The sequence below is a fragment of the Neodiprion fabricii genome, chromosome 3 (genome assembly GCF_021155785.1).
Source record: "Neodiprion fabricii isolate iyNeoFabr1 chromosome 3, iyNeoFabr1.1, whole genome shotgun sequence".
Classification (NCBI taxonomy): domain Eukaryota; kingdom Metazoa; phylum Arthropoda; class Insecta; order Hymenoptera; family Diprionidae; genus Neodiprion; species Neodiprion fabricii.
The window spans coordinates 16,638,990-16,655,002 of NC_060241.1; the positions used below are offsets into that span (position 1 = coordinate 16,638,990).

The following is a 16,013-nucleotide window of genomic DNA, read 5'->3' on the forward strand; positions in this document are numbered from 1 at the left end:
AGCATACCATGTATAATACGCATTGCACGCCTAACGAAATGTGATGATTATTGAACATAAATATTGAATTTAGTATTTCTCTGTCACCAGATGCCACAATAAGTCGGAGATCTGCTGAGAGTGCTGATTATAACATACATATTTCCTATGCAGCAAGTATAGTATTAATACGATAAGCAAGCGTTAAGATATGTACGAACTTGTATGAGGTATTCCACACCATTTCCCCTAATCGGTGAAGGTCACCGACGCCGATCTTGGTGTCAATTTTTGTCTCAATTCGTCTATCGAAAAAAAAGAACACGTGTTCGGCCGTTTTTCGATTAGGCCACCTGTGTAGATTTTATGAATTTTCCGATTTTTCAACTTTTTCGAAACAGACTTTTTTCAACTGGCTCTATCTGCAAGAGCTTTCATTCTTTTCAAAAAATGATACAAGTATAAAATGTGTCAATAAGTCCGAGCTTTCTGAAAAAAATATTTGAAAATTTTTCCAACAACACAATTCTAAAATTTTTTCGAAAAAAAAAATCAAAATTTTTCGAATTGCGACGCTTTCGATTTTCCTGAGACTTTTTACTTGCATTCGACCAGTTACAATCAAGTTTTCCTCCAAAGGAAATTATGGACTTCCGATTCGTTCGGGAGTTACACCATCATAAGTGCTGAAAAATTGGAAATATTTTACGGAAATCAATCTTAACTTCGATCAGACAAGTTTTCATGTTATAAAAACACATTTTTGCTGAAAAAAAAAACTTTTAGTAATATCCCAAACAATGTAAATAAAAACGAGATCACAATTTTTCTTTTCTATGCCAAATATATTTTCAGGTAGAAAATTGTTGCACGGTCGTGAAATAGATGTACCCAGAAAAACGTTTTAAAAAATCACAAACACACTCGTCTGTCTAGAAGGGATATTTCCTACATCATTGTTATTGTACACTTTCTGGATTGTTTTCAAGACTATTTACGCTGTTTTCGAGCGTAATATAATCGGTACCGACTGTACATGACTCATCGAAAAGGGAGAGACCGTCACACCTCGAGGCGCATACTATTTACGATAGATGTATAATTGAGTTTTCGTATTATATCTACGTGAGTTTGTTACCGAGGAACACACGCGTCAAGCATTTTTGTGCTGTGATGGGTTGTGCGACGGCAGAACGTCTTGCAAGTTTTATTTACAATTAGAGATTTATAGAAACCGCAATTCCGTTTCCTTCGCTGTTAAGGCGTTCCACATGATCTATTTGTCTACTTCCATTGGTTAGTCTATGCCGATTGGGAATTAATGATTGAGCTCCGAAGAAAATGCATATTTCATTAGATGGATGCACCTGGGTTCGTTGTAACGTGCGTTCTTCATCAATATTTTTTTTTATTTGATAGTACGTAATGCTAATCAATTCTGTTATTATTTCGGTGTGAGTGAATAAATCCGAACTATAATGATGATATTCCGTCCATGGATGTAATCTCTCAAATAAATATATAATAAATGAATGAAAACATGAAATCACTCGGGGGGAAATGAAACTTCGTAATAATATTTGTAAGAAGAATTTCGTGGTTTATATTCTCGGAGTCATACTCGCCGCAACTTGAGACTGTATTATATACATGTGTTCAAGCCATGCGGCCTCTCAAACGTGAAGCCAAAATATCTATCACCATACGACCACAGCTATGGGCAACGGTACTAGTGTAATAGAGAAATCATTCAAATATCCTTCGGTATACGTAGTTGCTAATCGATTATCGGAATTGGTTGAATCCAATTTCCATACACCGTAACAAAATATACTGTACACTTTGAATTACTCGTTAGAACGACTAAAAAATTATTGTTATTATTGCACGTTGCTACTTGGCTCCGTGTTCAATTATTATTAATAGGACCCTTTTGTATTTTTATTTAAATTTCTTATTTGTTGATTTAATTTCAATCAAAAAGTACCGAATGTAGATATTCTTGTGGAAGGTAACCTCTGAAGCTCATTTGACTGGATTAGAAATTTGATTTTTTGGTACCACAGTGTCTTCTACAGCTGCCAGTAAGAGCTAGTAATGAAATCAATTACGTAGGGTTTACTACGGGTTCAACAGCAAGCAATTTTTAGAATGAATAAATATTTCGGGAATTGTAAGTTGAAAGTCTATTATAATCAACGTCCTTATGTTTTAGTTAGTTCAACATACTCGTAATTCAATTCTTTTACTTCTATTTTTATCTCTTGCATTCTCAAATTCATTGAATGATTAAAAGGAGACTTGTGCTACTGTCCGTAGAACGTCTAGACGTTATGAATAAATAGATACATAGAAGAAGAAATCAGTGATCCTGAGCACATAAAGTGAGTCAGGCGTCAAAAGAACTACCCACGTACTGTACATGAGTAGCAAGTCTCGACCTGTTCGAGCATGCTCGTGCCTGTTTGTCAGTGCAGGTAGCAAGAAGCAAGTTCAAAATTTCATCGAATCCAACGTGGTTGTCACACTGCATTCTCTCGATCTCTTGTTATTTTTTCGTGGTAATAACTGAGAATACTTCTAATGCTATCGTATAATGTATCATATTATAGAAAGCACAGCTACAGTTCGCAGGGATATTTCTAATTTGACTTTCCTGATTTATGTTGATCTACAGCTGTCATGTCTACAAAAAGTTAGCATTTAGTTGCGTGTATGTCCAGTTATGTGTGCAGATTTTAAAAGCGCATTTTACACAGTTATCCGTCAAATAGTTTGTTCTCGGTTCGTTGTTGATATATTGTTTTTCGAAAGTTTGATCACCAGAATTATTAAGATGAAATTTTTAATCATTCATTATCTTATAATATTATATTATACGTCTGCACGTCTCAAAAATAACAATTATTCAAACACCTAAGGGGGTATTTTGTTACCTTCAACTCAGTCCACTTGTTTTACTGCCGGTAAATTGCTGAATTCTTGTCACTGCAATTAAAAGTTGAGTAAAATTTGTTCTTATTACACAAAAAATAAACATTTGCCGTTCTAGTTTCTTGTAATTTTCGTAAAAGATTCTTGATAAGAATTTGTTTGTGGTTTTTAAAAGACTTGCTATACTGAAAGAAATTTCCATCTGTGGTTACAATGCAGCTTTCAACTTTTTTCACTTTTTACCATAAGTGAAATATTCAACTTTGGGTCCAAACGAATCTAATTTCGAAACTGTAAACAGAAACTATATTATGTGTTACTATCCTTTTTGGTTGTGGTCATCTGTGACAGATTTTCGTGTAACTTTTGCGATATTTTAATATTGCTGCAGTAATAAATCGATGTAAGGCCTTCTTCGACAGAACTAGAAAATGCTACATCGCAATTGTGTAATCGTCTATTAACAAGCAAAATTGACAAGTTTCTTGTGGCGGTGAACCGCCACCGGCAAGCCGGCGAAAAACCATAAAAATATTTCCGTTTCTCCATGTGTATCTTTTTCCATAGTACTTTACAACTAACCTTCGAGTGTCCAGGCCTCGCCTCGCTAGCCGAGGGCTAAGGGTTTGACCGCGCCGGAAATTTCCCTACAGGTGGCATTTATGGCGCGACGCGACCCTTGGCCTCGACTCGGGGGCGAGCCTGCACTTTTTCTTTATCTCTACCCCAGTCTTCGCCACGCTCTTGGCACATACGTATCTATCAACTCGTTCCGGATCGCTACCCGGTTCCGCACATCGAGGATTTCTCCCAGAGCCTCCAGGGGAACAACATATTCTCCACAATAGATCTGGTGAGAGCGTATAACCAAATCCCTGTAGCACAAGAAGACGTTCCGAAAACAGCTATCACGACTCCATTCGGCCTGTACGAATTCCCATTCATGTCGTTCGGCTTACGCAACGCAGCACAGACGTTTCAACGTTTCATGGACAAGGTACTCCGCGGCTTGGAATTTTGCTACGTGTACATCGATGATATCCTCGTAGCCTCACGGACAGAAGAGGAGCATCTGCAATATCTGGGGGAACTTTTCAGGCGGTTGAAAAGCTACGGAGTGCTGGTAAATCCAGCAAAATGCATTTTCGGGGCAGTAAAAGCAAAATTCCTGGGCTTATAGCGTGTCCGGCGAGGGCACTCGGCCGCTGGCGGAAAAGGTTGAAACCATCCGCACCTATCCAAAGCTCGTAACTACAAAACAGCTACGACAATTGCTGGGTATGGTAAACTTCTATCGTCGTTTCATACCCAAGGCTGCATACCTGCAGGCACCCCTGAACGACCTTCTTCAGGGAAACGTTAAGGGACGAACCCCGGTAAAGTCGAACACGGAGGCTGAACAGGCTTTTGAAGCGTCAAAGGAAAGCCTAGCGCAAGCCACGTTGCTAGCTCTTCCCGCAAGCGACGCCGAACTCGCAATCGTCTGCGTTTCTTTTCGAAGAAGCTCAGCACAGCCGAGCAGAAGTACGGAGCGTACGACCGAGAGTTATTAGCCATCTATTTAGCAACTTTTGTTGCAACAGTTTTCGTGTATGACCTACAACAAAGACGTTATTTAACAAAATGTGAGGTCTCAAAAGTTTAAACAATCGTTACGGACAAATCCGTACCTAACTTTTTCGGGGGTAGGTGAAAATATGTTCGTCCGTCTGTGATGAACCTATAAAAAAATCGGCTAACCTACGTTATTCCTGAATAGAACTTTATTTTATTCTGCTGGACTATACGAAGCACCGCACAAAGAGGAGACCCCGAGTATAGGATACGCTGTGTAATGGATTCCATCTCATTCTTTTGCACGTTCAATACATATGTTTGTCTCTTTCTATAACGCCTCAAGTTTTCGTGTTACACTTGATTTTACTCCTCATATAATTTCCGTACCGGGCCCTATAACTCAAATCGTTTCTTAAGGAGTAAACTCCAAAAATAAATAAATAAATAGATTATACAGTAGCATTATAGTGAAATTTTTCTCACTTTTCATATTGAAACAGTGATAAAGTGATGTAGCTATAGTATCTTGTGGTACAAGTGTGGAAAGTAGGTGATTTTCGACGAGTGGGCGGTTTGTAGCATTTGCCAAGGCGAGCGCTGTAATCACACGGGTCAAATATCGCCCATCCGTACGCGAGACACACACTATTTTTTTAACACCTGCGAAGAAAAGTTCCATTTGGGATGCAAACGAATGTGATATAATTCGAAAGAAGTCTATAAAGGGCAATCAAGATGTCCAGAGACACAAGCCCAGCTAGGTAAAATACAAGCTAAACGCGTAGACACGAAATTGAACTCACGGTGAGACAAGGCTTTACATTTTTCGGTAACTAAATTAAGAGTGAGGATAACTCAAGGTCACGCCAAAGCGGCACGCTCGAAGTGGCTTCTGCATGTTTCATTTTGGGTATATTTCAGTGGTAAAGTCTATGCGTAAAATTATTTTTTGCAACACCTGCACGGAAAGTCCATTTTTATGCACCATTTACAAGCACCGAAAGTAGTCTTTTATACACATGTGCGGGAAAAACTTTCGCGCATTGCTAGCGGTGTGAGAAAAAAACTTTCGCACATTGCCGGTGGTATAAGATAAACCTTCGCACATTGCTAGCGGTGTGCGAAAAAAACGGTCGCGCTTTTATCCACAGTTACGCATTTCGCCAACAGCTGCACTAGCGCCACCGATGGAATAGTTTGTCACTCTTTGCCATGCTCGACATCGTCACTGAACAGACATCGTGCCGTGGTTTCGTGTAAATATAATCGTGTATGTCGGACTTTCCATTACAGGTGTAGCAAAAAATAGAGTTCGATACACGCGCGAAAGTTGGCAATGCCTATCTCGCATGAATGCGCCACACTCACCTTTCAACTCGTCTACGGGCTCGTGCGGCGCCTTCACGCTTGTGCGGGCATTGCCACTTTCGCGCACTAGTATCGAAAAACACCATTTTACATATAGCGTGCGATAAGTTTGTTATACCGTGCCTACGGCACGTGTGGTAAGCGAATGTTATCTTTACAGCGACTTCTAGAATTGTAATACTATACTCCTGCGCACTGTGTATTTACTAGATTATAATCGATGTAAACAAACGTAGCGCTAAAATTGGATACGTGAAGTAGACAAAACAATTTACTAAAAATGATGGGTATAACACTTCCCCAAAACGTTCTGGAGATCCTTATTGTTTTTTACAATTAGTTCTGATAAGTATTTGATACGTTAAAGTACATATACTTTTGAATAAGCCAACTTTGCTTTAGAAGCTTTACCTAAATATAGATTTACCAGATATTAAGCCGAAAGACGTTGCTATTCGAAATTTGTGTCAAAGCTCCATTCACCAGGTAAGTAAAGTTTTTTAGTAGCCAATTAGTCAAGACTCGTAGTTTCGGAGTTCTCAATAGTTAGGGTATCAGAAAAATTTGCCAGACATTAGAGAAAAAATATTTTCTACTTAGTCCATATTTTTACCAATAGGATTTTGAAAAAATGTGAGTGTTGTCTCTTAAGGACTTCTCATCTTTCAACTTATTGTTAGAGAACACCATAGCACTTTGCAGGAACTGTATCAAGCACTCCGATCGAAATAACATGTTTCTCGAAATGAAATGATTTATAAAGTTAACCTTGCACCTAAAATTTAAATAGTATATTGTGTAACAAAGAGGCAAACTCGGAGTTTTCGGGCCGAGCAAAAGTTTGCAAAATGAGTCGTAGGTGAGCATGCATACTAGCCGAAGACGAGTATGCTTGTGCGCGCCAAACGCGAATATTGCAAATACGCGAGGCGAAACGATAGTTTCCTCCTCGTTGCACACAATTCTTTATGCATCAAGAGTATGTTACGTATTTTTTCATGAAGTACGAAATTGTAGTTAGGGTTGCGTAATGTTAGATTGGTTTGCGATAGCGCATGCGCACAATACAGAAAAATCCAGATTTAAAAGTGGTCTCTTCTGTACCCCGTGCATGCGCATTTGCAGACTCACTCTACCTTCATCACTAATCTCTCTTCTAACTGGTTGTGTGTCCTATGCTTCCAGCACACGACAGCTTACGCCTATTAAAAGCTCCAAGAACCGACACTAGCGCTGCAATATCTCAAGCTAAACTAACGGGTCACGTGGGTAGTAGTATACCAGAAACAGATTTAATCACATGGTACAACGTGGAAAAAATTACGATATTTCTCTGTTTTTCATTATATACTTACGTAAAGAAATGCACTGACCAATGTATTTTCTCTATTTCCTTACAAAAGCAATAAAACTCCGTTCCTACAGGAACGCTTATGTGCTGTCAGTTTTGGCGAGCCACGTGATTCGTTAGTTCCGTTTAAGCTGTTGGAGCGCTGGTGTCGATCTAATCGACTCAGGCCGAGGACGCTAGTCAGCCATCCAGTTAGTATAGAGATCAGTTGCCGTCACAGAAACGGGTACTTTGAGTACGGAAAACACGCATGAAAAATTGCGTAAAACATGCTCGCGCTATATAAATAGATGTCCCGTACTAAATCCTTAGAACTACTGTCGAAGTCAGGTGAAAATTCCAGAAGTCTAACGAAAAGTCAGCCGACTCGTTAATACTCGGTGAATTTGGAATCTAGGCTGCAAACTTCATATATAATATCCTTTAACGTCACAAAATCTCACGAATAGCGTGTGTCAGGCACCCAAAAAGTTTATATTGAGAATCGCCTGGCCATCTGCTACAAGTTCTGTTTCAGAGAAAAAGACGATTTTTTTTATTCTAAAGTATCATTTTTAAAATTCCTGAAAGTGGTAGTACGTGTAATAAATCCAGGAAGTAAGAAAGAAGGAGACGAAAATCCGAAATACAAAGCTGGACCAGATTTCAGCGCAGTTAGTAGTATCGATTTTTGCCACTCTTGCGTCTGTGTTCTTTGGTCATTCAAATATTGTGATTATTAAGTGTTGACCAGGTGTTGACAGCTGCCTGGTTTACATATTTCAAACGACCGAAGAACAGGAACGCGGTGAAGTGAAAGAAATCGGTACTACTAACTTTGCACCAAACAGGCGTAATTTTTGCTGGCACGCAGGCTTCAGTTTCATCTTCTTCTCTCTTACTTCCTGGATAAATCCAACAATGCAAACTCTTGTTCCCCCGGTGCCATAAAATTTTTGTCTCGAACTGATGTCGTAACAACCTCGTTTTTCGAGGTGTTCAATGGTTAAGTACGAATGGAACACCCTGTATATACTTCTTTATTACGCCAGGTCAGTTTGACGTGAACAAAGGCGTAATAAGGCATCCCTAGTTAACAAAGCGATAACGTAGCGAAAACCTTCTGTAGGTAGAGTAATAATCCGAAGCACTTGGGAAAATGAACTTGTGCATCGTATGTCACTACATAATGAAGGGGGAAACATAGCGTACCGAGTGTCTGAAACTCGTTTCAATAAATTGCCGAAACTAGTCATACCGAGCTACTAAATCCGAGTCTTGCTTACTGTAAAGATTGAAGGTATTCCACGACTTGGGAGATCTTATGTTAATAGTGAAAACTCGCTAACTGTCTCAAGACTTGTGCCAGAAATGTCACAGTGTGTGACTTGTTCTGTTACGCGCCTGATTTCACGACATTGTATCGATAAAAGTATAAGTATACTTCGTATATAAATATAAATTAGGTAACTGAATGATTATTGCACGCAAAGTTATTTTTACATGCTATTCTGTCCACGGTGTTTCCAATTATTCCTTTTCATTGACTGTGTTTTAATATCGACCAATTGATTATTTTAAAACAAATCAATTCTCCAGAACTAATTATTCTTAACGTTCGTCAAATTACTAAGGTTCGTTCTGATTAACTACTACATAAGATTGAGTTGAAACTTGGTTATGAATCACTTTTGTAAGCCCCTTAGAAGATAATTGTGGTGCTGTCGGGAGGTTAGTTACTGTATGACGCCAGAGAATATGGTTTACAAGTTGTTTATTTCCAGAAAAAATCGGGTTACACAGTTCGGATGGCGTAGTAGAAAATGCGGAAGGCAGGGAAAATAAGCGAAACGAGTTGATAGATACGTATGTGCCAAGAGCGTGGCGAAGACTGGGGTAGAGATGAAGAAAAAGTGCAGGCTCGCCCTCGAGTCGAGGCCAAGGGTCGCGTCGCGCCATAAATGCCACCTGTAGGGAAATTTCCGGCGCGGTCAAACCCTTAGCCCTCGGCTAGCGAGGTGAGGCCTGGACACTCGAAGGTTAGTTGTAAAGTACTATGGAAAAAGATACACATGGAGAAACGGAAACATTTTTATGGTTTTTCGCCGGCTTGCCGGTGGCGGGTGTCCGCCACAATAATCAATACCAAATGATACGATTTCAGACGCTAGCTTATCTGCGCGATTGAACATCGAATCCAGATTCCAGGTATTTGGTAAATTGTTTAATTTGTAATTGGACAAAAATCGCATGACAGTTTTTAAAAACTGACGATTGAGTATCGGGTAAGTCAGCAAGGATTAGAACTAGTACTATAGAATTTACATCAACCTAACTTAACCCAACTGCACCTTTACTTCTTTTGTTCAGCTTTTTCAAGAGTTCACATTACGTAGATCTGTATACACGGTAAATATATGATGAAGCTAAAAGTGGCAAGCGAGCCTCTAATTATAAACATGCTTGAGCTTGTTGGTATGCAGCGAAACCGGAACAAAGAATAACTTGAGACCGCGGGTTGAAGATGGTACAAACTTGTCAAATTCATATACAAATTTACAACAATGTTTAAATCATACGTGAATATTATATTTTTCCATTTCAGGTACGAAAACGTAAACCTCGAGTAATGATGGCTTCAACAATCTTGGCTTCATAGCGCGTACATTGAGGGAGAGTTAAGATGCCGCATGCTGGGAGGTAAGACAAACATCATTAACTTACCTGATGGATACTATGGTACACGTTTTTCAAATTTATGTGTTTTATCTGGCGGGTTCGACGGAGTCACAATCGCTGCAACAATTTCCTTGAAAGATAAAGCGATCACGAGTTAGCTGTGGGGTGCATTATTGAAGATGGAAGTTTACTTTTGTTCGTACTAGTTAAACTAGTTTACTCATAATATCTGAACGCACAAACTAGAGTGCAGTAGAATAATATTATTTTCGAAATTCTATGGACAGACCTACGTGGATGTCTTTCAGCGAAATGAAAGTCATATAAGGTTTGGTGTATTGTTGTATGGACTACAGAAATGTTTCATTCTCATAACTGTGCAACTGAAATATCAACTACGTTAACTTTACACAGGTTACTCTAAAAACATTTTTTATACTTTAGCCCACAATCATTTTTGGGAAGAACGCGCGTGACTTGAATTATCATGGTGTACGATTCGAAATAGTGCGCTTATTAAAAATGCTTCAAATTTAAAGCATACATTTAACGAATCGCAATTATCACAATCTCTTAATTGGTAATCGTTTTTCGTCCTCGTGCGGTTGTTCCAAAACTTTGTTAACTCAAGCTGCAGTTTACTCTGGTATTTACTTTTCTATCTAAGGGAACAACATGAATTGCCTCGCATTAGCCTCCTTCTCCAATGAAAGATACCACTCCTCTGCTGTCCAATTCAATGCCCAGGACATATCCTCATATACTTATTCTTGAAAATAACCTGGCCACCAGATTCTTTGTATTATGATAACGCTATGTCCCGATTATCGCTTCGAATTCTAAAGGGGTGAATTGTTTGATACGTTTGAGCTATTTATAATCACATGAAGTTGACAGTGTGGTATGGGAAAATCAGTGCCGCACATCATCGAGTGTAAGTGTTCGTTAATATTTTTGTAGATATTAAAATGTCACAAAATTGAGTTTTGACAAAACGGGCTTATGCTAAAATAGTTACTCTGTAATGAAGAATTCCTTAACATCCCTCGTGTCATGTTCTATTTTTAAGCGGTATTGTAGGTTTTTCGCCCCCGTTCTGATTTCATAGTTCCCTATGGTGATTGGTGCCACTTCTACGTCTGTAGCATTGTTTCACGTTCCAGACTCTCGACCCTGGGGCTGACCTTAACCTATAAACAGAATTATAAACATAATTGTTTGACGTTTTCATTCGGAGTATAAGCACAAAAGTGCACCACATGTCTGGGTTCACGAGAATTTTTAGACTTACGACGTCAATGTCGATAAGCTACGAAACAAAATAACGAACGAAACGTGGACGTGAAGCCTGCGCATTGTTCTTCTGATTTTTGAGTCACATTGCATGGCAGTGTTTTGACTATGGGATTCAATTACAAATTCAAGTGACTACGGGTAGCAGCTTGATTCGTAATTTGTTAGGAGTAGGCACTGATAGTAATTTAATGCAGGAATGTCAAGTGCCGCTTAGAAGAGGAAGAGATCGCAAAATAAGCACATTATATATATCTTTTTGCGGGATGAAAATATACCGTGACTCATTAGAATGCCTATAGGCATGTAGGCGGGAAAGGAATTAATATACAAATGATTACTGCTACAGCAGTTTAAAATATATATTTATGGGGTAGCTACGTGCCAGTAAAATGAAGTAAAGCAATACATTTTATCTTTCACACTATGATATCTTTATTCAAGGATTTTCAACTTTTTAATTTCAGAACAAAATGACCCGCAAGCACGTAAGTGGTCATGTACAATCAAACTGAAAACATTACGTCACAGGCTACGGTATTTTCTCTACCCACGAAGCAATGAAGCGCTATTATTAGCAAGTCTGGCCTTTCTTCGTATATCTTATAATATACAGGGTTAAGTGGGTGATTTTCGTAGGTTGTGCACACTAATCAAGTGTTTCTTCAAACCTTCTTGAATATGACTTATTAGTACGTTTTACTTAAGTTTTGTTTCGTTATGTTCGTTATGTTATGAAATCAATGATCCGAAATTCATGCAGTATAGAGACCGCCATTTCATTACTTTTCACTCGTAACAAAAATAAATATCGACATTCCTTCGAGGAAATCGTGAATATTTATGAAAAAGCAATCCAAGTGGGTTGCATAAGTTGATAAATCATGTAACACGGTCCTGTGGCGCAACGGATAACGCGTCTGACTACGGATCAGAAGATTCCAGGTTCGAATCCTGGCAGGATCGAGCACAAATTTTTTTCTCCTCCTTTCACACTTTCGGTGTTTAACTGCTGTAAACTGCAGTATAAACGAGGTGTTAAGTATAGGACATGCGGTAAAGCGTATTGGTAAACAACAAATTACGTAGCTAGTGTCTCTCATTGTCATCTGTCTCGTGGCATGTGTGCATAACCTAGCCACGAATGCCCTCCATGCATCTGGTTTAAGGGGGTGCCCTGATCGATTTCGAAGTTGACGTATATATTTCCAAATATCTGGTAAAGAAATAATTAGTGCGTTCAAACCCCGAAGGAGAAGGTGGTATGTTCTAAACTGGCTCCAGCGGGGTGGTTCAAGTTTCCCCGTCCACTTTCTTATATGAGAGCTTATGACATTCTATGACCACAGAAATAAAAATTAATGTTGAAAAGGAAGTTGACTAGTAAAAGTGGTAGCATTGATAATAATAATAATAATAACAAACAATGAACATTCGTTTGCTTTTCTATCTCAAGAGGGCGCTGCGAAAAAATTGTGTTACCAACAAACGTAGAGGAGAACTCAAAAGTTCTACTAAGCTTTGATTACTTCATCGCCCGGCTTGATTCAGGTGGTAATGTTTTGCAATGGGTTGTCGAATAAGGGTCTTATGCTAAGGCATTAAGTGTCACCCCGCCAGTATTGCCAACCATACGGTCAGGACCGTATTTGTACTGTAATTTCGTCTCCTGTACGGACATACCGTCCAGTTGCTCGACCTCACGCTAAATGTACGATCCTGGAAAAGTTGTAGGAATTTAAGTAATTTTTTGGCTAGCCTATGCAAAAGAATCAAGTACAGAAGTATAAAGAAACTGTCGCAGTAATTCACATTTCTGGTTATATGTTTGTAATTATTTCTTCAAAAATAAAAAAAATAAAGTTTTCTGCAAGTCTCCAGCAACTGCTTCGTGTGATTGAAAAATTGTTGAATGTAAAAATGTCAATAATGTGGTTAAAACCTATCTGGTCCTTGAGAAAGGAAGCAAAATCGTGGTAATTGTACGACCATAAAATATAAAGAACAAAAATGTACACCGCGAAATCTTTGTACGGTTGTGAAATTTCAAAGTATGGTCCATTTTTACTTTGAGTACGACCTGTAGCCAACAGAGGGTTGGTAACTCTGCACCCCGCTGCCTGGCTTGCTACTTCAGTTCAAACTCAACCTTCGTTGATAGTGCGTCGCGCGAGAACACAAAACAAAAAAAGTAAACTTCAAAATTCCATATCTCAAGAAAGAATTGTACTATTTCAATTTTTCAAGATGATCTCGGCTCCTGGAGATGTGTAGAAAATATTTCTGTAGTAGTTCAATTTAAAAGTACGCTTAAAATACGGCTATGTTCGGTACCGTCTCGAAAACGATATACATTTAAACACTTCTATTTTGAAACAGATAAAAAGTACCATTTTCTACCATTTCTTACAACGATTCAAATTCAGGGCTTCAGGTGAGTTTATTAGCTTACGAAATCAACAAAAATCGGATGTTCCCACCTGCTCCTTTGGCTGTTACGATTTTTTTTTCATAATTTGTGCACAGTTTGAACGGGTGCGCACAAATAAGTATTATTGTCTTATTTGTCATAAATTAGATGAATAAATATTACGTTGACGTGTTATTGTGACTTCAATATTGGAAAACAAACTGATAAATAGAAATAAAATCGCTCTAAAAAAAATGTAGTTTATCAAATGAGTTACATGGTACTTTATTCGTTATAGTCTACGTTAAATGTTTGAAGTTTTCACATGCAAATCAGTTTTAAATTCTCTGTAGCTCAGTTACACAGGGTCTAGTAAGGAAGTATTACTCTTTATACGGAAGGAGGTTTTCAACATGGTGAAAGGTCATTTGAAGGATAGATTGCTTACTGTATTGGAACACCTTGAATTGCAAATCTTCGAGAAGAGTGGACGTTCAGTGCTTATACCAAAGGATATGAGGCAGTCCGTTTCAACGTTATTTAACAAATTGAGAACAATGTGGCAATCGGTCTGTAGGGGAGAAAAAAAAGTTTTACAAAAAATATATGTCATGGGTTAATGTGCAAGTGTCTTCTCCCGTACCTGCTACTTTTCAGAAGACATCAACCAATAAGGGTGGTCACCCTTCCAAGTAGTTTGAGTCACTAAGTGAAAGGTGGAAAGAAGAAGTCCGTGAAACGTTGACTACGAACGAGTCGTCATATGCTGTTCAAATAAGCCTTTTTTCCTCAAGACAATTGGATGCTTCGAAAGTTGCACGAAAACACAGAATCGACAGTAAACGAAGAACGCTACATCGAAGATCATATAAAAGACATTTGTTCCTTGCGAAACAATACTACATCAGAACGATATCTCACTTGAATTTGAAATGATGTAACCAATGATCGATGGGAAAGTTTGCAACGCATTTACATCTAAGAGTTCTTCTCTATGTTGCTACTTATGTGAAGCTACATTCAAAAATGTTAATGACGCTAATGACTTTCATACTCTTCTAGAAAGAAAAGTCTACGAGGACAATTTCAGGTTCGGAATATCTGCATTGCATGGATGGATACGGTTTTTCGAATGCTTTTTGTATTTGTCCTACAAACTGAAAATTAAAACAATGGCAGGCACGTACTGAGAAAGGCAAACAGATTATATAAGAGAGCAAGAGAGTTGTTCAAAAGGGTTTCCGTAGGGAATTAGGATTTATTATCCAAAGCCTGGATTCGGCAGTACCAATGTTGGCAATACACCTCGGACCTTTTTCGGAAACTCAAATGTGTTTGCTGTGATAACGGGGGTCAACGAAAATTTAATCAAACGATTGTAGGTTATTCTGCAGGCTATTTCCAGTGGTCATGATATTACCCTTACGGAAGAAACCCCCAATTTTACACCCAAAATAACCCTCAACCTCCAGAGAGTAAATTCGTACCCCTTAATTCAGGGTTAACCTCGAATTCGAAGGTTTACTGTGAAGTCGAGGGTTTACTCCAAGTTTAGGGTTTACTCTCAAGTTGAGGGCTTACCTCTTAAGTGAGGGTTAACCCCCAAGTCAAGGGCTTACCTCCAAGTTGAGGGTGAACCTCCCAATCGTGGATTCACTTTGAAAGAATTCTCGAGTCAAGAGCTTATTATGTCATTTTATTGGGATTATAGCTGTAACGGTATTACAAAAGTGCATTACACACCATTAGTAAATACAATAGAAACTGAGTAATCAACTAGTTGTCTGGTTATTTCTCATTTGATATCTTGAGGCAATCATATGCATGTATTATATATGCATTTGGATATTGAGTTTTATCATTGAATGCCACGAAAATTATGTATTAACATTATTAAATTCTTGTATATCTATACGAATTCGCGTTTAACATAGAAGGAGGGTATAATGTATCCCCACGCACAAAAATAATCGTAAATAAAATTTAATGTACGTATGTATAATTCATACAGCCATGAAGATCCATCTATACCCAATCCATTCCATTCATTATTATACTATAATAAAGATGTATGCTTACATGTACTACGTACATACACTATACGAAAATATATAAAATATTCAGATTCGATAATTTTCAGATAATTTCTAAGTACTGTCATATAAAAAATCACTGAGAAAATCGAAGAGGGTCAATGTTTTTGATTCACCGAGTTGACGTGGGAATCCCCATATATAGTGTAGTTTATGATTTCTAATTTCAACCATGAAAAAACTAAGTAGTATTCTTTTGGAGCGTTGCATAATGGCATGCAGGGTAAGTAAAATGCAATATCAATAGTGATCCTTATACTATATAATGCGATGGTTTAATTCCAGCGAGTTGCTCGAAAGTTGAAGTCAAATTGAATCATTGGTTTTACCATAAATAATATACACATAGATCATTTCAGATGTTATTGAG

At 38.2% G+C, this 16,013-nt stretch overlaps 1 protein-coding gene and 1 non-coding gene across 9 annotated transcripts in view; both read left to right on the forward strand.

Moving 5' to 3' along the window:
- The window catches only part of LOC124177516 (collagen alpha-3(IX) chain-like), a 95,106-nt gene that overhangs the window by 24,879 nt on the left and 54,214 nt on the right, over positions 1–16,013 (forward strand). For 7 of the 8 annotated variants that reach the window (XM_046559941.1, XM_046559943.1, XM_046559939.1 and 4 more), the window contains exon 2: positions 9,774–9,868. In XM_046559941.1, coding sequence (XP_046415897.1) covers positions 9,852–9,868 — 17 coding nt within the window. In that variant the 5' untranslated portion in view covers positions 9,774–9,851. Of the gene's footprint in view, positions 1–4,583; positions 4,745–9,773; positions 9,869–16,013 lie in introns of those variants that run through there. The other variant, XM_046559942.1, reaches the window with a different exon arrangement.
- Trnar-acg lies at positions 12,034–12,106 on the forward strand. The gene has a single exon. It is a non-coding gene; the product is annotated as a tRNA-Arg (tRNA).